Genomic DNA, 24585 nt, shown 5'->3' with positions numbered 1-24585 from the left:
CATTCCATTACATATCAGCTCAAAATGCATCTGTAAGCTTGACAAGGGAAGACCGTTATTGTACTGGACCTCTGCTTTTTACTTGATAACAATTTATAATTCTAGAGTAAGCGAATAAATACGGTACTTCTTCCTTATCCATGAGCATAAATCCTTGTGTAAATTATGAAATCGTGTTTTAGAATGTTAATTTTTTTAATTAAACTGAGAAAAGTAAGAAGAAGAAAAGGAATAAAAACGGGGGCTATCTTCCCTCAGGACTGAGATTTGCTAGTGTGACACAATACATAATGACCAAAAATTGTTAGCATTCATCGGTTTAATATTGTTCTTGAAATGAAGTTCAATAATTGATTTTTTTTTCTTATACTGATTTCTTCCTGTGACTTGCAAGGTATTTGTTTTTTGGTACAAAGAATTATGTTATTTGAATCATTTGATTGTCTAGTCTGCAAGGACAAAAAGCTTTCCTTCTGATTCATTGCAATGATGCAATCGATGTTTATTATTTTCTTTTGACATGTACATCAAGCAATGCCTTAACAATATTTTTTTTGTGCTTCTACAGATAAGAAATTTGTTAACTGGACCCTTCGAATATTAAGCATACATGGACAGAAAGCTCCATTACCATTCATCAAATCTGTTGAGGTGATTTATCTGGAATCATTGGGCTTATTTCACCTTATATTGACACTTAAACTCCAATTCATGATAGTTGAGGACTTGTCTTCTTGTCAGAGCCATAGTTGTCTTCCACTTTTCTTTTTCCTTTTTTTCTTATTTTTTTATGGCTTACCTAGATTTTCAGTGACAACCATAAAAGGAAACCTTCATGATAATGTTAAAGGTTTGGAACCTTGATTAGCCATGGTTTTGGATTCAAGCCTCTAGTTGCATGCTTGCTTAATATGAGTGAAGCTAATGTTCAAAGCGCTCAAACTTTGATTGTAAAATAACGGATTGTCACCTAATGCCTTAAGATATAAGAAACGTAGACATTCTTGATTCTTCCGAGTGTGACTGAAAGTTTGTTTGCCTAGTCTCATCCATTTTCTTTTTCTATTTTTAAATGTAAAGACAATTTTAATTTAGAAATTTTGTTAGGCAAGATAGTTCTTTAAAAAAATATGAAGAAATAAGTGAAAATATTTGGCAAAAGATATCTTTATACATATGTTTGTAAAATTAAAAAATAATGGAAAGTAGTGATGAAAGATTAATTATTTCACTTGACTCATTTGATTGTCTAAATATTCGGCAAAAGACATCTTTTTCACTGTCGTTCTCTGAAATGTTGAGAGATTTCTCAAACAGAGCCATCAAGAATCTTGGTAAGTGTAAAGCTCCAGGCCCTGATGGCTTTGCAGCTGAATTTCTATTGAAGTCAAACTTCTTTACTTTATTCAAGAAGTTTTACAAAAATGGAAGGCTAAATGCATGTGTGCTGGAAAATTTCATATGTCTAATTCAGAGAAAGAAGAATGCTGTGTTAATTAAAGATTTTACACCAATCAGCCAAACCACCTTGTCAAGGTAAAATTGCAAAGGTGCTGGCCGAGAGACTGATGAAAGTCATGCCGTCCATATTGCTTTGATTCAAAGCTCATCTTTTTATTAACAAGAAACAAGCTCGTTGTTAAGATAATGATATGAGAATAATGCTCAAAGTACTTTGGAAACAACAAGCATAAAGCTACGGAAGAGGAGGTGCACTTGAGCATCTCAACTAGGTTGACACCCCCTTAGCACCATCATCACATCCAAATCCAAAAGAAACCCATGAGTTACATAATAGCGACTTGAACAATTACAATCTTAGCCAAGAATATTCAAGCTCATTTATTAAAGGAAGACAAACAATGGATCCAATTTTAATTGCTAATGACGTGGTTGAGGAATATCAGGCCAAAAAGAAGAAAGGTTAGATCCTCAAGTTAGAATACGAGAAAGTTCTCCGGAACAAAATTTTTGAGCAAAAATGGATTGATTGGATAATGGGTTCTGTTAAAAACCCTAGATATTTTGTCTTCATCAATGGTAGACCGAGGGGAAGAATTCTAGATCAAAAGGAATTAGGCAGGATAAGAAGGGCGGGAATTATGAACTTGAAAAGATTGGATTACCTAATACCAAGAATAAGGGGGTAAATCAGTGGTTTAAGATGGTATTAGAGTAATTTAGTTAAGTTCTCTGTTCTCTGTTCTCTCTCCCCCCGTCCTCTTCCCCTTACGACTCCCTTAGATTTCAGTTTTCCAGCGTCTAAGTTAGGAATGGAGGTGGAAAGATGCAGAATTCTAGACTCTTCCTACAGTATTTGGTTCGAGAATGAGTTATTCCAAGTTGAAAAAGTGGAAGCAAAAAAAACACTACCTTTATCAAGCTCCCAACTCTGCTGGTTCCAAGAGGCTATTGAAGATCTATGTCAACAATCAGAAAAGCAGTACTTTTACAAGAAAGGAAGAGTTGAAAATGGCATAACTGAAAGCCTCAAAGTTCAGAGTGGAGAAAAGGTGGGTTTTAAGATGCAACTTATGGCCTAGAACAGGAGGAAAACCATCCTACATATTCTATTGGGCAAGGAAAAAAGGATGGCGAACGTTTCTAAAAATGTTGGAAAGCTTCAAATCCAAGCATGATTATTCAACATGGTTTTCAGCACAGAGCAAGCGGAAAAGCAGTCACCCTGAAGTTTTTGGCCGTCTGTAAGATGAGAAGAGGATTATTTATGCGGACAAATTTAAGCAGAATAAGGTCTCCCCTGTTATGAACATGGAAAAACAGAGCAATCACCATCAATGGGTTATTAAGAATCCAAAGGTCTTCCGAACAGATTTCAACAATCTTTGGGTTGTCACACGTTTTTTTGAGTTCAATAGCTGGTTCGAGATTAATGAAAGTTTATAAACTGCCTTCCAATGGGATGTCACCATCAATCTATTGTTTGCAGAGAAAGCTCTAATTGATATTGATCAACGATTTTTGGATGAAGTGATAGAGCAACCTAGGAAATGGCAGAATATTTGGTGCCTTCCACTTAAGATTTGGAAAATGGCACAAGTTAATTCATAGCAGACCTTTGTACTCAAGAAGATATGGTGGATTGATCTCAATTAAAAACTTACCTCTAGACTACTGGAATATTCAAACTTTTGAAACTTTTGGGGTCTACTTTTGGGGCTTATTAGACATATCCCTGGAAATTTTGAATTTTGTTAATGTATCAGAAGCTAAAATTCAAGTTAAAGAGAAAAGAGGAAATATTTTTCTGAACTTCGGTGATATTTCTGTAGTCAATCCACCCAGTAAAATCAAAGGTGATGTATTTTCTTATGATTTTTGAAATCTGGTGGATGTTGTTAGATTAAATCAAGTTCTGAAGGATGAAGGGGTTGAATGTGATTCATTAAATGGTCAGTTTGAGTTTCTCCTGCAAGAGAGGATTTGTGCACAGTAAACCAGAAATCCATTTATCCAGTAAAATAAATTCAACTAGTTGAAACTTCACAAGCCTAAATTTTCTCAACTGAAGCCAAAGAAGGTAAACTCAAAGGTTATTGTGAATTCTCTGCTGGAATTCGAAAAGATCAGTTAAAGAAGAGAGAGAAAGCTGTATTGGACTCCTCGGTTTTTTTAATTGGGGAAAGCCAATCAATGTCTTGCAATCCTAAAGAAGGGTTGGATTCTTTGGTGCAGCCGCCTGACACTACTAAGGAAATCAATCAGCCATTGGGGTAGTTGAGCATTGATTCCTCCCCTCCAAAAGGCATAATCAATGCCCATACAGCTGTAAAGCCCACTAAGACAATAGTTTAACCTACAACCCTTTCATTTTTGGAAGGAACAATGAAGCGAAAGCTGAAAGGGGTGCATCTAAAGAGGAAAGAGAATTCTCTGGCTGCTCCCTCTTTATTGCCCATTGAGAACCCAAGAGTCTTTCAGCCTAACTCCTTTGATTTAGTCCAATCGACTAATTTCCAGAACTCTGTCTCTCCAAATTCAGCCGTTAGAAGGTCCCTCTCTCCTGTGTCTTCAGCATCGGTTGCCCCTTCTGCAAAGGCTGAGTCATTGCCCATTGCATCTCCTTCTAAAAAATCCTCAAGCCTCTTCTCTTCATCTGCATATTTACCTTCTTAATCTCAAGTGTCTTCGGCTAGTTTCGGTCAAAGAGGTACTTCCAAAAAGCATAAAAAATCAAAGAAACTTCTGCTTCCTTTTAAGAAATCTCCCAAGCATTTTGTTAGGAGGCCAAAGGATCTCTTAAAAAAGACTCGTAAAGACAAAGATTTTGTCATCCCAAATTCCTCAAAATTCTGATTTTTTAAAGGTAAAAGACACTCAAGGCCAAGCTTCTTCATCTTTAGTTAGGGCAGATATCCTAAATTCAAAAAAGAGTTCCTTAAGGATAGGTTTGATTTTAAATAGAAACCCTTATTCTTTGGTGGTTAATTGTACACGAATCCTAGCTTCTTCTCTTTCAATCGGATCAGCTCCTCAGAGATCCAGCTTTCCACATTTTAAATATTCTATTTTTTCCCTACCTTCCTCAAAAGTAAAATTTTTTAGAGGTTCCCCTTGCCAAACTTCAGGCCTTCCATCTCTAAGGAAATGTGATTCAGATTTTGACTCATCTTTTAGTGTGAGCAGCGTCGAAGATGATCATTTGGGGAAGCTAAATGAGTTAGAGGACCTTTCTTTGAAGGACCCCTTAGGAATTGATCTCAACAGACTTGTTTCAGAACGAAGAAGGTTTGAATGATGGAAATCAAACCTCTAGAAACCCCTCTCAACCTAAGCATTGTGAAATTCCCGTTCATTTAAAGTCAGTAGTAAAATGCAAATTAGTTTTTGTTTGAGATCTGATTTCAGTCACCTTTTGGTCCAATGATCAGGTACTTTGTTAGGTTTGAAGGTTAAAGATAAAGTGATTGGGATCAAGTCTCTTGAACACTTAATTCTAAATTAGTTAGTTCTTTTGTATTCAAGAAAGAACAATTTTTTTTATTGATGCTGTTAGCTTAAAAGTTTAGCTTTTTGGATGTTTTGTCTTTGTCATCATGATTATCAGTGGAGGCCAAAGATCTATGAAAAACTATTTGGGTTGGATAGTTTTGAAGCCACCGACTGCCTCTTCTTGGTTTTACCTTCCCCTTTCAAATTGAAGCATGTGAAATTCAAAATTTCAGTCTGAAGTGGGCGCTTTTCATCAAAGTGTTCATATTTTCTTTGTATTAACCTCTTCACTGATGTCTCAACTCTGTTTGCTTTGGTTCTTTCATTTGTTTCTTCTTTGTGATCGTTTGTTGGCCGTTTTCCATTTTGTATTGCCTGGGTTCATCTTTGTTTAGTTTTTTTGGATGATTGTCTTTTTCTTATTTTGCTCTTAATATAATACTCTTGTACTCTGTGCATTAATGTCATTTATTATTAATAAGGAGGCTTGTCTCCGTTTAAAAAAAGGAGGCACTAAACAAGGTGACTCTCTCTCACCATTCCTATTCCTCCTAGTCAGTATAGTCTTGAGTGCTTTAGTGGTTAAGCTGCATCAGATTGGTCTTTTCGAAGGTTTTGTGGTTGGAAAAGAAAATATTCATGTTTCCATACTCAAGTTCGCGGATGATACCCTTTTGTTTTGTAAGTACAACAGCAACATGCTCTTTAAATTAAAGCACGACCATTGAGTCGTTTGAATGATGTTCCGGACAGAAAGTAAATTGGGACAAATTGGCTTTGTGTAGTGTCAATGTGGATGGGAATGAATTGCTGTCAACTGTTTCAAGATTGGGATGTCAGGCTGATCATCTCCCCATAGCAAGCCTCATTTTGGCAGCCGATGATCGATAAAATTCATGTCAAACAAGAGAAGTGGAAAAGATTTAATCTATCTCGAGGAGGAAGGGCCACTTTATGCAAATTAGTTTTATCTAATCTCCCCACTTACTTTATCTTAACCTTTTTAATGCCTGAAGGAGTGATATCAACCTTGTAAGGGTTATTACGAAATTTCTTTTGGGAGAGTTATAAGGGAAGTAAGATCAATCACTTGGTAAAGTGGAAAACAATCAATAGATCCTTAATTGGTGGAGATCTTGGGGTGGTTTAAAGGCAAAAAGTTTAGGCCTTCTAGCCAAATGGAGGTGGAGATATATTGAAGAAGAGGTTTCTCCTTGGTGTAAGGTGGTTAGAACTGAAGTATACATGGAAAAGTTTGGAAAGAGTTTAAGAAGCCCATGGATCAGCATATCCTGAAATTTACTGAAAATGGATGTTCTGGCTACATACAAGTTGGGAAGTGGCCATTGGATTGGTTTATGATTAGACGCTTGGGAGGGTGAGGTCCCTTTTAACATTTTGTTCCTGAGACTTCTTAGTGTAGCTTTACATCCAAAAAGGTTGGTGGCTAATCATTGGGACATTTCCGTGGCCTCTTGGTCAATTATGTTTCGTCGCTTGTTAAAGAAGAGATACTTCATTTTCAGGAAATGCTCGGTAGAATTTCAGCAAGGAAAGTCACAAATGCTTTTGATAGAATATTATGGTCTTTGAAAGGCAATGAGACATTTTCAGCAAAGTCCCTCACAACTCATTTATCTCCCTCTTCCCCAATGGATAATTTGTTGTACTCGGCACTCGGACTTTGAGTACAAACCATTTTGTAGGGTTTTATGTAAAATGACACCTATGATGAGAGTGCTAAGGGGTGTAAACGTAGTTGAGATGTTCGCATGCACTTATTGATTTTATCGGCTTTGATCTCGTCTCTTCATTATACTTAAACATTACTTTGTCTATTCATTTACTTAATGAAGAGGCTTGTTTCCTTTTTAGAAAAAAAAAACTTCCTATGGCCGCCTTTCTCCCTCTATTGCCCATTATGCCATCAGCATGGAGAGGACCATATTCATCTCGTTGTTGGGAGAAGTTCTTGTTATTCAATTTTTATTGGGTGTTTGGTGTTGATTTTCAAGGAAATACACAGGGTGTCTTTAAACAAAACCTCTTGGTTGCATTGGTTAAATGCGATAAAGTCCTTATTGGCAGATATATGTATTGGTGATATATAATTAAATTTTCCTTCAACTACTAGCTTAAGCTTTTGGATGAATTGGTGGTTTAATATGGTATCAGAGCAGCTGGTCAGGTCCTACGTTCAAGCCCCTGCATTGTCGTTTCCTCCCAATTAAAATTGATTTCCACTTGGGCCTTTCAAATATTTCTAGCCCACAAGTGAGGTAAAATTGATTCCACTTGTTAGGCCTTTCAAATATTTCAAGCCCACAAGTGAGGGGGAGTGTTGATGATATATAATTAAATTTGCCTTCAACCACCAGCTTAAGCTTTTGAATGAATTGATGGTTTAATAATATGGTTTGAAAGTAACGAAAGGGTGTTTCATGATAAATCCCTTGGATGATTGGATCGTTTTGAAGTTGCCTGCAAAAACACCTCCTCGTTGTGCTCCTTTTCTAGGCCTTTTGAAAGTTACAGCATTCAAGAGATTTACTTAAATTGGAGCGCTTTTATCTCTCCAGGTTAACTGTTCTTGATATGAGCTTGTTTTATCTTTTTGTTCTCTTTAGTTGGTTCTCTATGTATTATGTTGTAACCTTTGTGAGGCTGTAGATTGTAAGATTAAGTTCTTTTAGTCTTTTTCTTGTAAAGGTTGTCTTATTAGCTTCAATTGTGTACCTTTTGAAGTTTGTTTGTAGGATATGATGAGGGCCCCAAGGGGATGTCAACCTAGTTAAGATGTCTAGTTGCGGCTACTGGTCCTTAGGTCTTTATTATTACTCTTTGTATAATTCTCTTATATTTTAAGCATTAGTCTCACTCAATTTATCAATAAAGAGACTTGTTTCCTTTCAAAGAAAAAAAGAATACTGCTTCTTTAGGACTTTGGTGCAAGCACAACCGTCGTCTGTTAAGAGATTCTTTTTCCTCTTTTGGTAGGTTTATGGATTTGGTTTTGTCTACCCCTTCCAATTGGTGCAAAGATAAGCGTTTAATCCGCCTGCCTAATGGGCCATGGGGTTTCTCCTATTTTATTAATCAATGACATGTTTCTTATTCCAAAAAAAAAAAAAGATTAACCATAAAAATCTTATGTGATGCCACGTGGCAAGGGCTTAGAGGTTTGGAAATACAAACAAGATCTCTAATAAGGTCTTGGGTTCAAGCACTAAATAACTTAATGGGATGAATCATGAGCATACTTGTCCTAATTATACATTAAACCAGGTTAGTTTATAATATAAAATATTGTGAGCATTTGGTTTACAATTTACATAAATTAATCTAACAAAACAACCACTGATCCTATTGTTCATACTGTAGGATCTTAGTATCCTAACTAGGTGGTTGATTTTTCATTTGTTATACAGCTCTTAGAAAATACACCCAAACAACCCCAACAAACTTTCCTATGTTCTCATCTCTTTATTGATCATTTTGGGATAAATGGTAGCCCACTTAACAGCACTTGTCCATGATCTACCAGATTTCGTTCTTGGATAATCAAGATTACAAATCAACTACTTTGCAAAGCCAACCGTTTCTCCTTAAAAGGTATGTTTATATTCTTCCTTGTTTCTTTCCAAGGCATCTCATTTTTTCCTTGTGAAAGTAGAGATAAAGACGACCAACTTACATGAAAACCCGAGTACCGGGAGAAAAACCACAATATATTGTTATTATTATTTTCTAATGAATTAAAATGGTACAATGATGGAGATTAAATAGAATACACAAGGACAAAAGAAAAAAAGGAAAAAATATTTTTGGCAAACTTTCCATAACTAATTTTTCCATAAGCGAACAAAATTATTTAGAACATTATTCGTTTCGGGTATGTTAAATTATAAATGCTTTTGCAATCTCATAGGACAAGGGCATGATGCATTTGGCATGTTAAATGGTTGATCAATGAGTTCCATTTTGTTTCACAGATATGCTTATGTTTGTAATCAATTGTGGCAAGGTAGTTTAATTGCAAAATGAGAAAGTTGGTTTTATGATTACCTCTCTGAATGATCATCTCTTGCAGCTTTGCAACGGGACAGATTATTTTGCGCTTTCTGGCCTATAAATTTGGCTACCTTCATTCTTCTGTATATAACATTTATCATATGGTTGAATTTTAAACTCAGTTTTCGATATTGTTAACTATTGAAATACTCTGCCATGCCAATGCTTAACTAGTTCATTTTACATCTTGACATTTATCAGAAGAACGGTAAAGGAAAAGTCATTTGAAATGGTTTTGAGGCTCAATTTCAGCGAAGGTTGTGGTAGTTCACATGCTGAAATTAATGTCCCCGTTGATTTTAAGGTGAGAAATTGAAATGCTTCCATCTACATATGTAGACTTGCATGCTTTACTGATTAAGAAGAATATTGTTAACCTAGCGCAAGTTCCTTCAACTTTAAATCAATATCGACCCCAACTTTCATCACACACTAATAAAGTAATATGATATATGATGCTGGAGGTCTAAAAATGTTGAACTAAAAGGCTTCATAATTTTCTGGCAAACATTGGAGTTCAATCACTATATGCGTATTTAGTTGGTATACGAGTCATTAATTGAGATAGTTTAGTTTTTTCTTTCTTTTGGAGAAAATTACTAATGGCCAAATAAGGGGAGAGATTCGTAAGAGGCATATGATCTTGCAATCATTGAACTTGAGCTTGCTTTGGAGGTGTAATTTAGAACTTAGAAACGTATCTGTCTTATTTCATTGAGTCAAAGCAATGTTACATATTTATATAGAGAATAAACTAAACCCTAGAGACTATGTAAAATTACAATAAAGGACATATGTATATATATATATATCATAACACTGATAGACCCCCAATTATACACCAGTACAGTAGAAGGAAAAAGAAGAAGGTTAACCGCACGTGCTAGGAGAATAGCCTTAGTTTTAATATTGTTAGTAGATGCTTCATAATAAAATAATAGAGCATAAGTAGGAGTTTGTTATGGAGAGAGAAAGTTAGTTAGAGTATAAATAGGAGTTGGGTATGGAATATAAATAGGAGTCTGTTGGGAGGGAGAAAGGGGTGAAGAATTAAGGCTGCAATATTCCTTGAAAGAGAGGAAGGGCAAGGGGTTAGGGTTCTTTATATTTTCTTTTACTGCTTTGAGATTGTAATTCCGTTGCAAATATCAATAAATAGAAACACTACATCAGTGTTCTATCAAATTGGTATCAGAGCCTGTCGAATCTGGGCAAGGAGAAAACCATGGTTAACACGCGATCAGAAGAGAGAATGGAAGCTTACGATCAGGAAATGTTGCTGATAAAGAAAGAAGTGAGTAAAATTCCAGCGATCGAAGAAAGCTTAACAGCGATCAGTCATCAAACTGAGAAGACGCATCAAATGCTGATGATACTCATGGATTCCATTGCGAAAGAACGGACGATAACCAGTGAGAAGTTGGCAGACTACGGCGCACAAGAAACTGGATGCAGAAAAAGTAATGAAGGAGAAAGTTCGACAAGTAGGAGAGGTGAGAATGAAACAAAGGAGAGGAGGACTGAGGACGAAGAGGGTGCGAATGAGAGAGACAAATTTAAGAAGGTCGAAATGCCAGTATTCAATGGCGAGGATCCGGATTCGTGGTTGTTCCGCGCCGACCGGTACTTCCAAATTCACAAACTGAGTGATGCAGAGAAGGTTTTGGTGGCGACCATCAGTTTTGAAGGCCCAGCGTTAAACTGGTACCGAGCACAAGAAGAACGCGATAAGTTTACAGGATGGCACAATCTTAAGGAGAGATTGCTGGTGCGGTTTCGATCGTCGAGAGAAGGATCCATCTGTGGGCAATTCTTGAGGATTAAACAGCAGACCACAGTGGAAGAATATCGCAATGAGTTCGATAGGTTGATGGCACCACTCGCCGACCTGCAAGATCGTGTGGTAGAGGAGACGTTTATGAATGGACTGTTTCCGTGGATCAAAGCTGAGGTAGTTTTTTGTAAACCGGTTGGTTTGGCCGAGATGATGCACGCAGCTCAACTCGTGGAGAACCGGGAGATCATTCGCAAGGAGGCGAACCTAAACGGTTATGCCAAGGGTAAATACCCCCCTCCAAACTCTTCAATCATCAAGAGTAGTGCAACGATGAATAACAATGAGAACCAGGGAAACTCTTCAATCATCAAGAGTAGTGCAACGATGAATAACAATGAGAACCAGGGAAATACCATATTTCCAATGAGGACGGTGACATTACGAACAACGGCTGGAGAAGTTAAGAAAGAAGGCCCGACGAAGAGACTATCCGATGCAGAATTTCAAGCCCGAAAAGAGAAGGGACTTTGCTTTCGCTGTAATGAAAAGTACTTTCATGGACATCGATGTAGAGGAAGGGAGCAAAGGGAACTAAGAATGTATGTGGTAAAGGAGGATGAGGAATATGAAATTGTGGAGGAAGCGGAATGGGATGAGACAGAATTGAACTGTGTCGAGATAAATCCAGAAGATCAGGCTATCGTTGAACTTTCCATAAATTCAGTGGTGGGGCTGACGAATCCCGGAACGATGAAGGTGAGAGGAAAGATTAAGGATAGAGAAGTAATTATCCTAATAGATTGCGGAGCAACCCATAACTTCATCTCGGACAAGGTGGTGCAGGAATTGAGTTTACCGACGAAGACTACCTCACACTATGGAGTGATTTTGGGCTCGGGTGCAGCAGTGAAGGGGAAAGGAATTTGTGAAGGCATCGAGCTAGAACTGGAGGGATGGAAAGTGGAAGCAAACTTCTTACCACTTGAGTTGGGAGGAGTAGATGGAGTACTAGGAATGCAGTGGTTGTATTCATTGGGCGTGACGGAAGTGGATTGGAAAAACTTGACCATGACTTTTCTACACAACGGGAAGAAAGTGAAAATCAAAGGAGACCCCAGCTTAACCAAAGCCATGGTTGGCCTCAAGAATATGATTAAGTCATGGAAGGATTCTGACCAAGGATTCTTAATTGAGTGCCGAGCAATGGAGACAATGTATGAGCCCTCAGAAGATAATGGAATTGAGGAAATTCTAACGGTGGACGAGGCAGTTTCAGTTGTCCTAAAGAAATTCGAAGATGTTTTTACATGGCCGGAGACTCTACCTCCACGAAGAAGTATTGAGCATCATATCTATTTGAAACAAGGAACTGACCCGGTAAATGTGAGGCCGTATCGCTATGGATACCAACAAAAGGCGGAGATGGAGAGATTGGTGGAAGAGATGCTGAGTTCAGGAGTTATTCGCCCAAGTAATAGCCCATATTCCAGCCCGGTTCTGTTAGTACGGAAGAAGGATGGAAGCTGGAGATTCTGCGTGGATTATAGAGTCTTAAACAGCGTGACTATACCCGATAAGTTTCCCATTCCAGTTATTGAGGAGTATGAAGACTTTCAGAAGAAATTTCCGAATTTTCACCTTGAGGACAAGGTGCATTTGGAAAGGGAATGTAATGATAGACCCCCAATTATACACCAGTACAGTAGAAGGAAAAAGAAGAAGGTTAACCGCACGTGCTAGGAGAATAGCCTTAGTTTTAATATTGTTAGTAGATGCTTCATAATAAAATAATAGAGCATAAGTAGGAGTTTGTTATGGAGAGAGAAAGTTAGTTAGAGTATAAATAGGAGTTGGGTATGGAATATAAATAGGAGTCTGTTGGGAGGGAGAAAGGGGTGAAGAATTAAGGCTGCAATATTCCTTGAAAGAGAGGAAGGGCAAGGGGTTAGGGTTCTTTATATTTTCTTTTACTGCTTTGAGATTGTAATTCCGTTGCAAATATCAATAAATAGAAACACTACATCAGTGTTCTATCAAACACTCCCCCTCAAGCTGGAGCAAATATGTCGATCATGCCCAGCTTGTTGCACAGATAGCTTATCCTTGTTCCATTTAAAGCTTTTGTTAGAATATCTCCCAATTGTTCTCCGGTCTTCACATATCCTGTGGACACCAACCCATCTTGGATTTTCTCACGAATGAAGTGACAATCCACCTCAATATGTTTAGTTCGTTCATGAAATACTGGATTAGATGCAATATGAAGTGCAGCTTGATTATCACACCATAATTTAGCTGGCACGGTAATACTGAAGCCTATCTCAGATAATGGAGGGCTCTGATACCATAAGGGCGGTGTCGACAAATGGTCACCGAAAGGTAACCCAAACTTCAAACCTAATGGAGGGCTCTGATACCATGTAATTTAGAACTTAGAAACGTATCTGTCTTATTTCATTGAGTCAAAGCAATGTTACATATTTATATAGAGAATAAACTAAACCCTAGAGACTATGTAAAATTACAATAAAGGACATATGTATATATATATATATATCATAACAGGAGGGATGCATCCAAATATTTTGTCCTCGTGCCCTTAATGCTTGTCTAGATGGATGAGTTATCACGTGCCCATAACGCTTGTCTAGATGGATGAGTTGCTCTACATAATGGTCGTGATAGACAAGTAGCAGCTTTGCCGTTCAAGTTGACCAATTGGACTTGGATAATTTTTAAGACACATTTTCAAACCCTCTAAGCTGTCCTATTTTATGCAAATGCATATATGTACAGATATATATCATTTAGTGTTTGAACATAAACAAATCTTACAAAACAACTATCTAACCTTACAACATTTACTTATCAAGGAAACACCTAAGAACTTCAATATTAAATAGGTGGTGTTTTTGTGGTCTGGACTTATCCCCTCTAGCTTCTTTACTTTTTTACTGGACTGAATGACTGCTCAAACCATTTTTTAGCCATCATTACAGGTACATTTTGATAGACCTCCAATACTATATCAATATAGTAGGAGAGGGAAGAAGGGTAGTGGCACAACACGTATGTAGAGTGACATGTGTGAGTTAAGTTAATATAAATAAAGAACAAATGTGGGACGGGAAAGGGAGTTAGAAACTTTGAAGGAGTAGGTTTCTGTTCTTCCTTGAGAGATAGGAGAACAGGGAGAGTTTTCAGTTTTAGTGTGTGATCGCATTAGTGTGTGTAACCAGATTCAGTTTGAATCTATTATCAATAAAAGTGGAATTCTATTATCTTAGTTTCTGGATTCCATCAAATTGGTATCAGAGCGTGTGATTCTGGCCAAGAAGAAAAATGGTGCAGACGAGGATTGAAGAAAAGATTGAAACGATAGATCAAGAGATTCACGGCATTAAGAAGGAGATTGGGAAATTGTCGGCGATTGAGAAAACGTTGATGGAAATCTCGAAGAATATGGAAAGGTAAAATCAAGTAATGTTGAGAATTATGGTATCAGCCGCACAGGAAAGATCAACGATGAATGAAAGGATATCCGAATTATCTATGCGGACTTTTCCGGCGAAGATGAACGATGAATGCGAAGGATCTTTGAGGCGAGAAGACGAAACGAAAAACTAAGAGAAGAAACCGAATGACGAAGGGAACAATGACCGAAACAAGTTCAAGAAGGTGGAGATGCTGATATTCAACGGAGATGATCCTGATTCGTGGTTATTTCGCACTGAGAGGTATTTTCGTATCCATAAACTCACTGAATCTGAGAAGATGACAATTTCTACTATAAGTTTTGAAGGACCAGCGCTGAATTGGTTTCGTTCTCAAGAGGAACGGGAGAATTTTGTTGATTGGGCGAATATGAAGGAGAGGTTGTTAGAAAGATTCCGTTCATCGAGAGAAGGATCGTTGTATGGGCGATTTTTGCGTATCCAACAAACAATTGTGGACGAATATCAAAATTTATTCGATAAGTGGGTAGCACCACTAACTGATTTACCCGAAAAAGTAGTAGAAGAGACTTTTGTTTCGGGATTGAAACCATGGATTCAAGCAGATATGGACTTTTGCGAACCGAAAGGTTTAGCCCATATGATGAAGATAGCGCAAAAGATTGAAAACAGAGAAGATATTCGGCGTGAGGCAAATCTTCCTGGATATTCCAGAGGAAGAACGACTAATCCACAGAATAATACTAAGGCTAACACGAATTCGAACGCTGGAGAAAATAAGGGGGTACGAATTGGCCAATGAGAACCATTACTCTACGTGGGACATCAAAGGAGGAAGTTCCAAAAGAAGGACCATCAAAGCGATTATCTAATGCGGAATTCCAAGCTCGGAAGGAGAAAGGGTTGTGTTTTCGGTGTAATGAGAAATATTCTCATGACCATAAATGCAAAACTAAGGAGTTGAGGGAATTACGGATGCTAGTAGTTAATGGGGATGATGTAGAGTACGAAATTATTGAGGAAGGAGAGGAGACAATGAAGGAGTTGAAAACTATTGAAATAATGGAAGAAAGCTCGGCGATAGTAGAGTTATCTATCAACTCTGTGGTTGGATTATCTAATCCAGGGACGATGAAGGTGAAGGGAAGGATACAAGAGAGGGATGTGGTGGTGTTGATTGATTGCGGAGCAACACACAATTTTGTTTCTGAAATACTTGTGAAGGAATTACAACTGGAGACAAAAGAAACCGCAAATTATGGGGTAATTTTGGGTTCCGGTACTGCTGTAAAAGGAAAAGGGATATGTGAAGCTGTGGAACTGATGATAGAAAAATGTAAAGTGATTGATGAATTCTTACCATTGGAATTAGGGGGAGTAGATGATGCCATTCTAGGGATGAAGTGGCTTAATTCCTTGGGGATAACAGAGGTAGATTGGAAGAACTTGATATTGTCCTTTATGTATCAAGGAAAGAAGATTATAATACGAGGAGACCCTAGTTTGACTAAGGCTAGAGTAAGCCCGAAAAATTTAGTTAAAACATGGGGAGTAGAGGATCAAGGCTATTTGGTAGAGTACAGAGCCTTGGAAAGATGTGAAATATTAGAGGAAGAGTCGGTCGCTGTTGTGTTGTAGTAAATGTGCGACCATATCGATATGCTTACCAACAAAAAACTGAGATAGAGAAGTTAGTTGAAGAAATGTTATCGTCAGGGATAATACGGCCCAGCACGAGTCCTTACTCGAGCCCTGTATTATTGGTGAGAAAAAAAGATGGTAGTTGGTGGTTTTGCGTAGATTACAGAGCATTGAACAATGTGACTGTGCCTGATAAATTTCCAATACCAGTAATTGAAGAGTTATTTGATGAGTTAAATGGAGCTGTGATATTCACTAAGTTGGATCTGAAGGCAGGATATCACCAGATTAGAATGAATGCCGAGGATATTGAAAAGACCGCATTCAGGACGCATGAAGGTCATTATGAGTTCATGGTGATGCCCCTTTCGGACTAACGAATGCACCTTCGATTTTCCAATCCTTAATGAATGTTGTATTCAAGCCGTTTCTCAGAAAGTTTGTGCTGGTATTCTTTGACGATATATTGATCTATAGCAGAGATTTGAAAGCTCATTTGGATCACCTCAAAGCAGTGTTAGAAATACTGCGAAAGAATGAATTATATGTTAACAAGAAAAAGTGCAGTTTTGCCAAGGCAAGGGTAGAATATCTGGGGCGTATTATATCTGGAAGGGGAGTTGAGGTGGATCCGGAGAAAATTAGAGCCATCAAAGAATGGCCTATTCTAGTTAACGTGAGAGAAGTCCGAGGATTTTTGGGTTTAACTGGATATTATTGTAAGTTTGTAAGGCATTATGGTACGATTGCAGCACCACTGACTCAATTGTTGAAGAAAGAGGGATTTAGATGGACTGAAGAGGCTCAGGAAGCTTTCGTCAGACTGCAGAGAACCATGATGACACTACCGGTATTGGCAATGCCAGATTTCAGCGTTCCCTTTGAAATTGAAACGGATGCTTCGGGCTATGATTTAGGTGCTGTGTTGATACAAAACCATAGGCCTATTGCTTATTATAGCCACACTCTAGCAGTTAGAGATAGAGTTAAACCTGTTTATGAACGGGAATTGATGGCTGTAGTAATAGCAGTACAGAGGTGGCGGCCCTATTTGCTGGGGAAGAGATTCAAAGTAAAAACTGATCAACGGTCATTAAAATTCCTGCTGGAACAACAGGTGATACAACCCCAGTACCAAAAATGGATATCTAAGCTTTTAGGATATTCGTTTGAGGTAATATATAAACCAGGATTAGAAAATAAGGCTGCTGATGCATTGTCTAGAGTACCACCTACTGTCCATCTGAATCATTTGACAGCTCCAAATATAATTGATGTGGCAGTGATTAAAGAAGAGGTTAATCAAGATGAGAAGTTTAAGAAGATCAGAGAAGAATTAGCAGAAAAAGGTGAGGAGCAGTCCAACAAATACTCTATGAAGCAGGGGATGTTGATGTATAAGAATCGAATGGTAATTTCTAAAACTTCTAAACTGATTCCTATGGTCTTACATACGTTTCATGATTCGGTATTTGGAGGACATTCGGGTTTCTTACGAACGTACAAGAGATTGACTGGAGAGTTATACTGGGAAGGAATGAAACAAGATGTTAAAAAATATTGTGAAGAATGCATGATTTGTCAAAGAAATAAAACTCTAGCATTATTTCCAGCAGGGTTGTTAGCACCTTTGGAAGTCACTAATAGAGTATGGGAAGATATTTCCATGAATTTTGTAGAAGGTTTACCAAAAGCGAATGGATTCGAGGTTATTTTGGTGGTGGTAGATCACTTCAGTAAATATGGTCACTTCTTACCACTGAAGCATCCATATAACGCGAAGTCTGTAGCAGAATTGTTTGTTAAAGAAGTGGTGCGACTACATGGCTTTCCAAAGTCCATTGTGTCAGATAGAGATAAAGTATTTCTGAGCTCATTCTGGAAAGAGTTGTTCAGGCTAGCGGGCACAAGATTAAACCATAGTACAGCATACCATTCTCAATCGGATGGACAAACAGAAGTAGTGAATCGTGGAGTGGAGATTTATTTTCGGTGTTTTTGTGGAGAAAAACCGAAGGAGTGGGTAAAATGGATACCATGGGCTGAATATTGGTATAATACCACTTATCAGCGTTCGTTAGGTATCACACCATTTCAGGCAGTATATGGACGATTACCTCCTCCTCTAATATATTATGGAGATAGAGATACATCCAATTCAACATTGGATGAACAACTGAAGGAGAGAGATCTAGCCTTGGGAGCTTTGAAGGAACATTTGCAAGTAGCACAGGATAAAATGAAAAAATATGCTGATTTGAAGAGGAGGGATGTGCAGCATCAAGTAGGGGATTTGGTCTTATTGAAAATAAGACCTTACCGGCAAGTATTGCTGAGAAGAAAGAGGAATGAGAAACTATCAGCTAAATATTTCGGACCTTACAAATTGATTGAAAGAGTTGGACCCGTGGCATATAAACTAGAGTTACCTGAACAGGCGGTTATACACCCAGTTTTTCATGTCTCAGTTGAAGAAAGTGTTTGGAACATATGTGGAAAATCGTGACGATATTCCATATCTAGCAGAGAATTATGAATGGAGAGTTGTGCCCGAAGAAGTGTATGGATATTCGAAAAATAAGGCGGGAGGTTGGGATGTGTTAGTAAGTTGGAAGGGTTTACCAAGTCATGAGGCAACCTGGGAGTTATATGAAGATTTACAGCAACGATTTCCAGATTTTCACCTTCAGGACAAGGTGAATTTGGAAAGGGAAAGTAATGATAGACCTCCAATACTATATCAATATAGTAGGAGAGGGAAGAAGGGTAGTGGCACGGCACGTGTGTAGAGTGACACATGTGAGTTAGGTTAGTATAAATAAAGAACAAATGTGGGGCGGGAAAGGGAGTTAGAAACTTTGAAGGAGTAGGTTTCTGTTCTTCCTTGAGAGATATGATAACAGAGAGTTTTCAGTTTTAGTGTGTGATCGCATTAATGTGTGTAACCTAGATTCAGTTTGAATCTATTATCAATAAAAGTAGAATTCTATTCTCTTAGTTTCTGGATTCCATCACATTTACATGGAAAAATGTCCTAAAAATATTCTTACATCAGATTCTACTTCTTTTGGTTACTAGGAAGAAAACAGTGGAAGATATGGAATTTGTTTTTTCCTTTCAATCGTCAACACTGATACAAAAGGTTAACTTCAGAGACGGCTTGTTTTCAGTAACCGAATAGGCTGTAAAATTTTCCACCAAGGCCAATAGCCAATCTAAATATTTTTTTGCTTTGTTTTGTTTTCTTCTTTTAACCTTTGTGATTCTATTGAATATATTTTGTTGCAATTCCACCTCCACACGGCGTAGCATGATGAATTCCCCTGTGACTTCCCCTGTGACGCTATTGAGTCTTGTTATACTCTTGTACTGTTTCTTCTTTGTCAAGATTTCCCTTTCATGCTTGTATGATTGAAATGATTTGTTTCGCACCAAAGCTTGTGCATAAACTGGTCAAGTCTAAAATTCCAAAATAGTTTTCGAAGGAAATTGGCCATCCACTTATTAACTTTTGAAATTCAACAAAGTTTGTCGAAAGGCTTTATTAGAATAGAAGGTTTAGACTGTAATCCTTGATTTGTGGCATTAACTAGGATAGAAAACCCACGATGCTACGTTCTTTAGTAGTTATGATATATATATATATATACATATGTCCTTTATTGTAATTTTACTTAGTCTCTAGGGTTTAGTTTATTCTCTATATAAATATGTAACATTGCTTTGACTCAATGAGAAAAAGACATATACGTTTCTGAATTCTAAATTACATGGTATCAGAGCCCTCCATTAGGTTTGGAGTTTGGGTTACCTTCCGGTGACCATTTGTCAACCTCCATTAGGTTTGGAGTTTGGGTTACCTTCCGGTGACCATTTGTCGACACCGCCCATACCATAAGAAGCACCACCTCCGTCCGCCCAAGTCTGTCTTCGCCGATCGCCGGAAAACACCGCGCGTGACCTTCACGCGCCGCCGGAATCATCGTCACCTTCACCCACGCGCCGGCGCGTGAGAGCGCGTGAGAAGTCCGATTTGTCTTCTGTCTTCTGGGCTTGTCTCGAACCATTGTTTCCTGCCAGTCTGTACCATTGGGTCTATCAAATAACATTCGGGTTTGACGAAAACCGAAGGTTACACGATTGGTTTTGTGTCTTTTTCCAATTTTGCAGCTGTTTGGATTGATTTTCTCTTTGTTCGAGTGGACTACAATCAACGTGTGACTTCAATATGGCCGACATAAAAAATTTGGTAGTCTCCAACGTTATTCCCTTGGCCTCTAAGATCACAGAACATAAGTTAAATGGATCCAATTATTACGATTGGCGTCGGACAATTTTATTTTATTTGAGAAGTACTGATATGGATGATCATATGACTGAAGATCCCCCAAAAGATGCAAAGCAGAAGAAGGATTGGCTTCGTGATGATGCCCGTTTATATCTTCAGATCAAGAATTCAATTGAGAGTGAGATAATTGGATTGGTTGATCACTGTGAGTCTGTTAAAGAACTTTTGGAATTTTTGGATTTTCTATACTCAGGTAAAGAGCAAGTGCATAGAATGTTTGAAGTTTGTATGCAATTTTTTCGTGCGGAACAGAAAGCTGAGTCTGTCACCAGCTACTTTATGCGGCTTAAGAAGATCATTGCCGAGCTTGGCTTGTTGTTACCTTTTAGTCCTGATGTTAAAGTTCAACAAGTTCAACGAGAGAAGATGGCTGTTATGATTTTTCTGAATGGACTCTTACCTGAATTTGGAATGGCAAAGACACAGATTCTCTCTGACTCCAAGATTCCATCATTAGATGATGCCTTCACTCGAGTCCTTCGCATTGAAAGCTCTCCGACTAGTGTGTCTATTCCTCAACCCAGTAGTGCTCTCTTTAGCAAGAACAATAACCCTCGGGCACCTCAGAGGAATAGTACTGATCATCGAAAACCAGAGTCTGTAGAGATTGTTTGTAACTACTGTCGTAAGCCAGGCCATATGAAACGTGATTGTCGGAAATTGCTATATAAGAATAGTCAACGATCTCAACATGCTCAGATAGCCTCCACATGCGATATACCAGAGGCGTCAGTTACTATTTCTGCAGATGAGTTTGCTAAGTTTCAGAATTACCAAGAGTCATTACAAGCGTCATCTTCCTCTACTCCGATTGCATCCACTGTTGCCCCAGGTAATATAAAGTGTCTTCTTACATCATCTACCAAATGGGTCATAGACTCTGGTGCCACAGCTCATATGACAGGTAATTCTCACCTATTTTCTAGACCGTTGTCCCCTGCCCCTTTCCCATCTGTTACATTGGCCGATGGCTCCACATCTTCTGTTCTTGGCTCTGGCACTATTCACCTTACCCCATCCTTTTCTCTCTCTTCTGTGTTACATTTGCCTAACTTATCCTTTAATTTAATTTCTACTAGTCAACTTACTCATGACCTAAATTGTGTTGTCATGTTCTTTTCTGGTTATTGCTTGTTTCAGGATCGTGTGACGAAGAAGATTATTGGTAGAGGATATGAGTCAGGAGGCCTTTATCTCTTTGATCATCAAGTATCGCAAGCTGTGGCGTGTCCTGTCGTTCCCTCTCCTTTTGAAGTCCATTGTCGTTTAGGTCATCCATCTTTGTTTGTGTTGAAGAAACTTTATCCAGAATTTAGGTCTTTGTCCTCTTTAAATTGTGATTCGTGTCAATTTGCGAAATTTCATCGTCTTAGTTCGAGTCCTCGAGTCGATAAACGAGCAATTGCTCCATTTGAGTTAGTTCATTCTGATATTTGGGGTCCGTGTCCAGTTGTATCTCAAACAGGCTTTCGTTATTTTGTTACTTTTGTTGACGATCATTCTCGTCTAACTTGGTTATATTTAATGAAAAATCGTTCTGAGTTATTATCTCATTTTTGTGCCTTTCATACTGAAATAAAAAACCAATTTAATGTCTCTATCAAAACTTTGCGTACTGATAATGCGGGTGAATATTTTTCTCATTCTCTTGGCTCTTACTTGTGTGAAAATGGCATTATTCATCAATCTTCCTGTGCTGACACTCCATCTCAAAATGGTGTTGCAGAGCGGAAAAATAGGCATTTACTTGAAACTGCCCGTGCTTTATCGTTTCAAATGCATGTTTCAAAAATCTTTTGGGTTGATGCTGTCTCTACAGCTTGTTTTTTGATTAATAGAATGCCTTCCTCTGTTCTTAATGGTGAGATTCCCTATCGTGTTCTTTTTCCTACCAAGCATTTGTTTCCTATTGCTCCTAAGATATTTGGTTGTGTCTGTTTTGTTCGTGACGTTCGTCCTCATCATACTAAGTTAGATCCCAAATCCTTGAAGTGTATCTTCTTGGGTTATTCACGTGTTCAAAAGGGTTATCGTTGTTATTGTCCTACCCTTAAAAGGTATCTGGTTTCGCCTGATGTTGTCTTTTTTGAAGATACACCCTTTACTTCATCACCATCGAGTTTGTGTCAGGGGGAGGATGACAATCTTTTTATATATGAGGTTACCTCTCCCACACCATCCTTGTCTACTGATGTGTCTCCTTCCCGCCCGTTGATTTCTCAAGTCTACTCCCGACGACCTCCACCACAACCTTCAGACTCATGTCCTCCATCAATGCTTCCTTCATCATGTGATCCAGCGCCAAGTGATGATCTTCCCATTGCTCTTCGCAAAGGTAAACGCAAGTGTACTTACCCCGTTTCTTCCTTTATTTCCTATCACCAGTTATCTCCCTCCACATATGCGTTTATTACGTCTCTTGAGTCCACATCTATTCCTAACTCTGTTCATGAAGCTTTGTCTCATCCTGGCTGGCAAAATGCAATGATTGAGGAGATGACTGCTTTAGATGATAATGGTACTTGGGATTTGGTATCTCGTCCTGCAGGAAAGAAGGCCATTGGTTGTAAATGGGTGTTTGCTGTCAAGATGAATCCTGATGGAACAGTGGCTCGTTTAAAGGCTCGCCTTGTTGCCAAAGGTTATGCTCAAATCTATGGCACTGATTATTCAGATACATTCTCTCCGGTTGCCAAGTTAACTTCCATTCGCCTATTTCTTTCCATGGCTGCTACCAATAAATGGTCGTTGCATCAACTTGACATTAAGAATGCTTTTCTTCACGGTGATCTTCAAGAGGAAGTTTATATGGAACAACCACCAGGGTTTGTTGCTCAGGGGGAGAGTGATAAAGTATGTCGCCTTCGAAAATCTCTGTATGGTTTGAAACAGAGTCCTCGTGCGTGGTTTGGTAAGTTTAGTCAAGCCCTTGTATGCTTTGGTATGAAGAAGAGTACATCTGATCATTCAGTTTTCTATCGCCGATCTGAGAAGGGTATAGTTCTACTAGTTGTATATGTTGATGATATTGTTATTACTGGAAATGATGCATTGGGTATTTCGTCTCTCAAAACTTTCCTTCAGGGTCAGTTTTATACAAAAGATTTGGGCCAATTGAAATATTTTTTGGGCATTGAAGTGATGAGAAGCAAGAAAGGTATTTATTTGTCTCAACGAAAATATGTACTTGATTTGTTGTCTGAAACAGGAAAATTAGGCGCCAAACCAAGTGGCACTCCAATGATGCCAAATCAGCAACTTGTTAAAGAAGGAGAATTATGTAAAGATCCTGAGAGATATAGGAGATTAGTTGGGAAGTTGAACTACTTAACAGTGACTCGACCAGACATTGCATATTCTGTAAGTGTTGTAAGTCAATTCATGTCTTCCCCTACAGTGGATCATTGGGCTGCAGTAGAGCAGATTTTGTGTTATCTAAAAGCTGCTCCTGGACGTGGGATCCTATACAAAGATCATGGACATACGAGAGTTGAATGTTTTTCTGATGCTGATTGGGCGGGGTCTCGTGAGGATAGGAGATCGACTTCTGGATATTGTGTCTTTGTAGGTGGAAACTTAGTTTCATGGAAGAGTAAGAAACAAAATGTTGTTTCTCGTTCGAGTGCTGAGTCAGAATATAGAGCTATGGCACAATCTGTGTGTGAAATAGTATGGATTCACCAACTATTATCTGAGATAGGCTTCAGTATTACCGTGCCAGCTAAATTATGGTGTGATAATCAAGCTGCACTTCATATCGCATCTAATCCAGTATTTCATGAAAGAACTAAACATATTGAGGTGGATTGTCACTTCATTCGTGAGAAAATCCAAGATGGGTTGGTGTCCACAGGATATGTGAAGACCGGAGAACAATTGGGAGATATTCTAACTAAAGCTTTAAATGGAACAAGGATAAGCTATCTGTGCAACAAGCTGGGCATGATCGACATATTTGCTCCAGCTTGAGGGGGAGTGTTATGATATATATATATATATACATATGTCCTTTATTGTAATTTTACTTAGTCTCTAGGGTTTAGTTTATTCTCTATATAAATATGTAACATTGCTTTGACTCAATGAGAAAAAGACATATACGTTTCTGAATTCTAAATTACAAGTATTCCTCTCATTGCTCTGAACAAATATGTTTGGGATCTTTTCTCTAGTTCACCACCGCCCCAGTTTTTGCTTTCATATCAGTCAGTTCCTTTTTTCTCTTCAACAAGTTTTTCTTTTGCACCATTTTGTGCAAAATAAAGATCTTTTTCATTGCATGTGTCACTTAGACAAGTAGAAATTTGGTTAGATTTTGATAAGATCTATGCTGTATCACG

At 38.2% G+C, this 24585-nt stretch overlaps 1 protein-coding gene across 9 annotated transcripts in view; it reads left to right on the top strand.

The window, feature by feature from the left end:
* Positions 1 to 24585, top strand: part of LOC101212255 (NAD-dependent protein deacetylase SRT1) — a 57695-nt gene that overhangs the window by 30190 nt on the left and 2920 nt on the right. For 4 of the 9 annotated variants that reach the window (XM_031888894.1, XM_031888895.1, XM_031888897.1 and 1 more), the window contains 4 exons: positions 569 to 651; positions 8498 to 8565; positions 9226 to 9328; positions 21386 to 24362. In XM_031888894.1, the coding sequence (XP_031744754.1) occupies positions 569 to 651; positions 8498 to 8565; positions 9226 to 9328; positions 21386 to 24214 (3083 nt within the window). In that variant the 3' untranslated portion in view covers positions 24215 to 24362. Of the gene's footprint in view, positions 1 to 568; positions 652 to 8497; positions 8566 to 9225; positions 9329 to 19653; positions 19691 to 19739; positions 24363 to 24585 lie in introns of those variants that run through there. The other 5 variants (XM_031888900.1, XM_031888899.1, XM_004148876.3 and 2 more) reach the window with 3 other exon arrangements.

The sequence above is a fragment of the Cucumis sativus genome, chromosome 7 (assembly GCF_000004075.3).
Source record: "Cucumis sativus cultivar 9930 chromosome 7, Cucumber_9930_V3, whole genome shotgun sequence".
Taxonomy (NCBI): Eukaryota; Viridiplantae; Streptophyta; class Magnoliopsida; order Cucurbitales; family Cucurbitaceae; genus Cucumis; species Cucumis sativus.
This window is presented reverse-complemented; position numbering and strand designations above follow the sequence as displayed.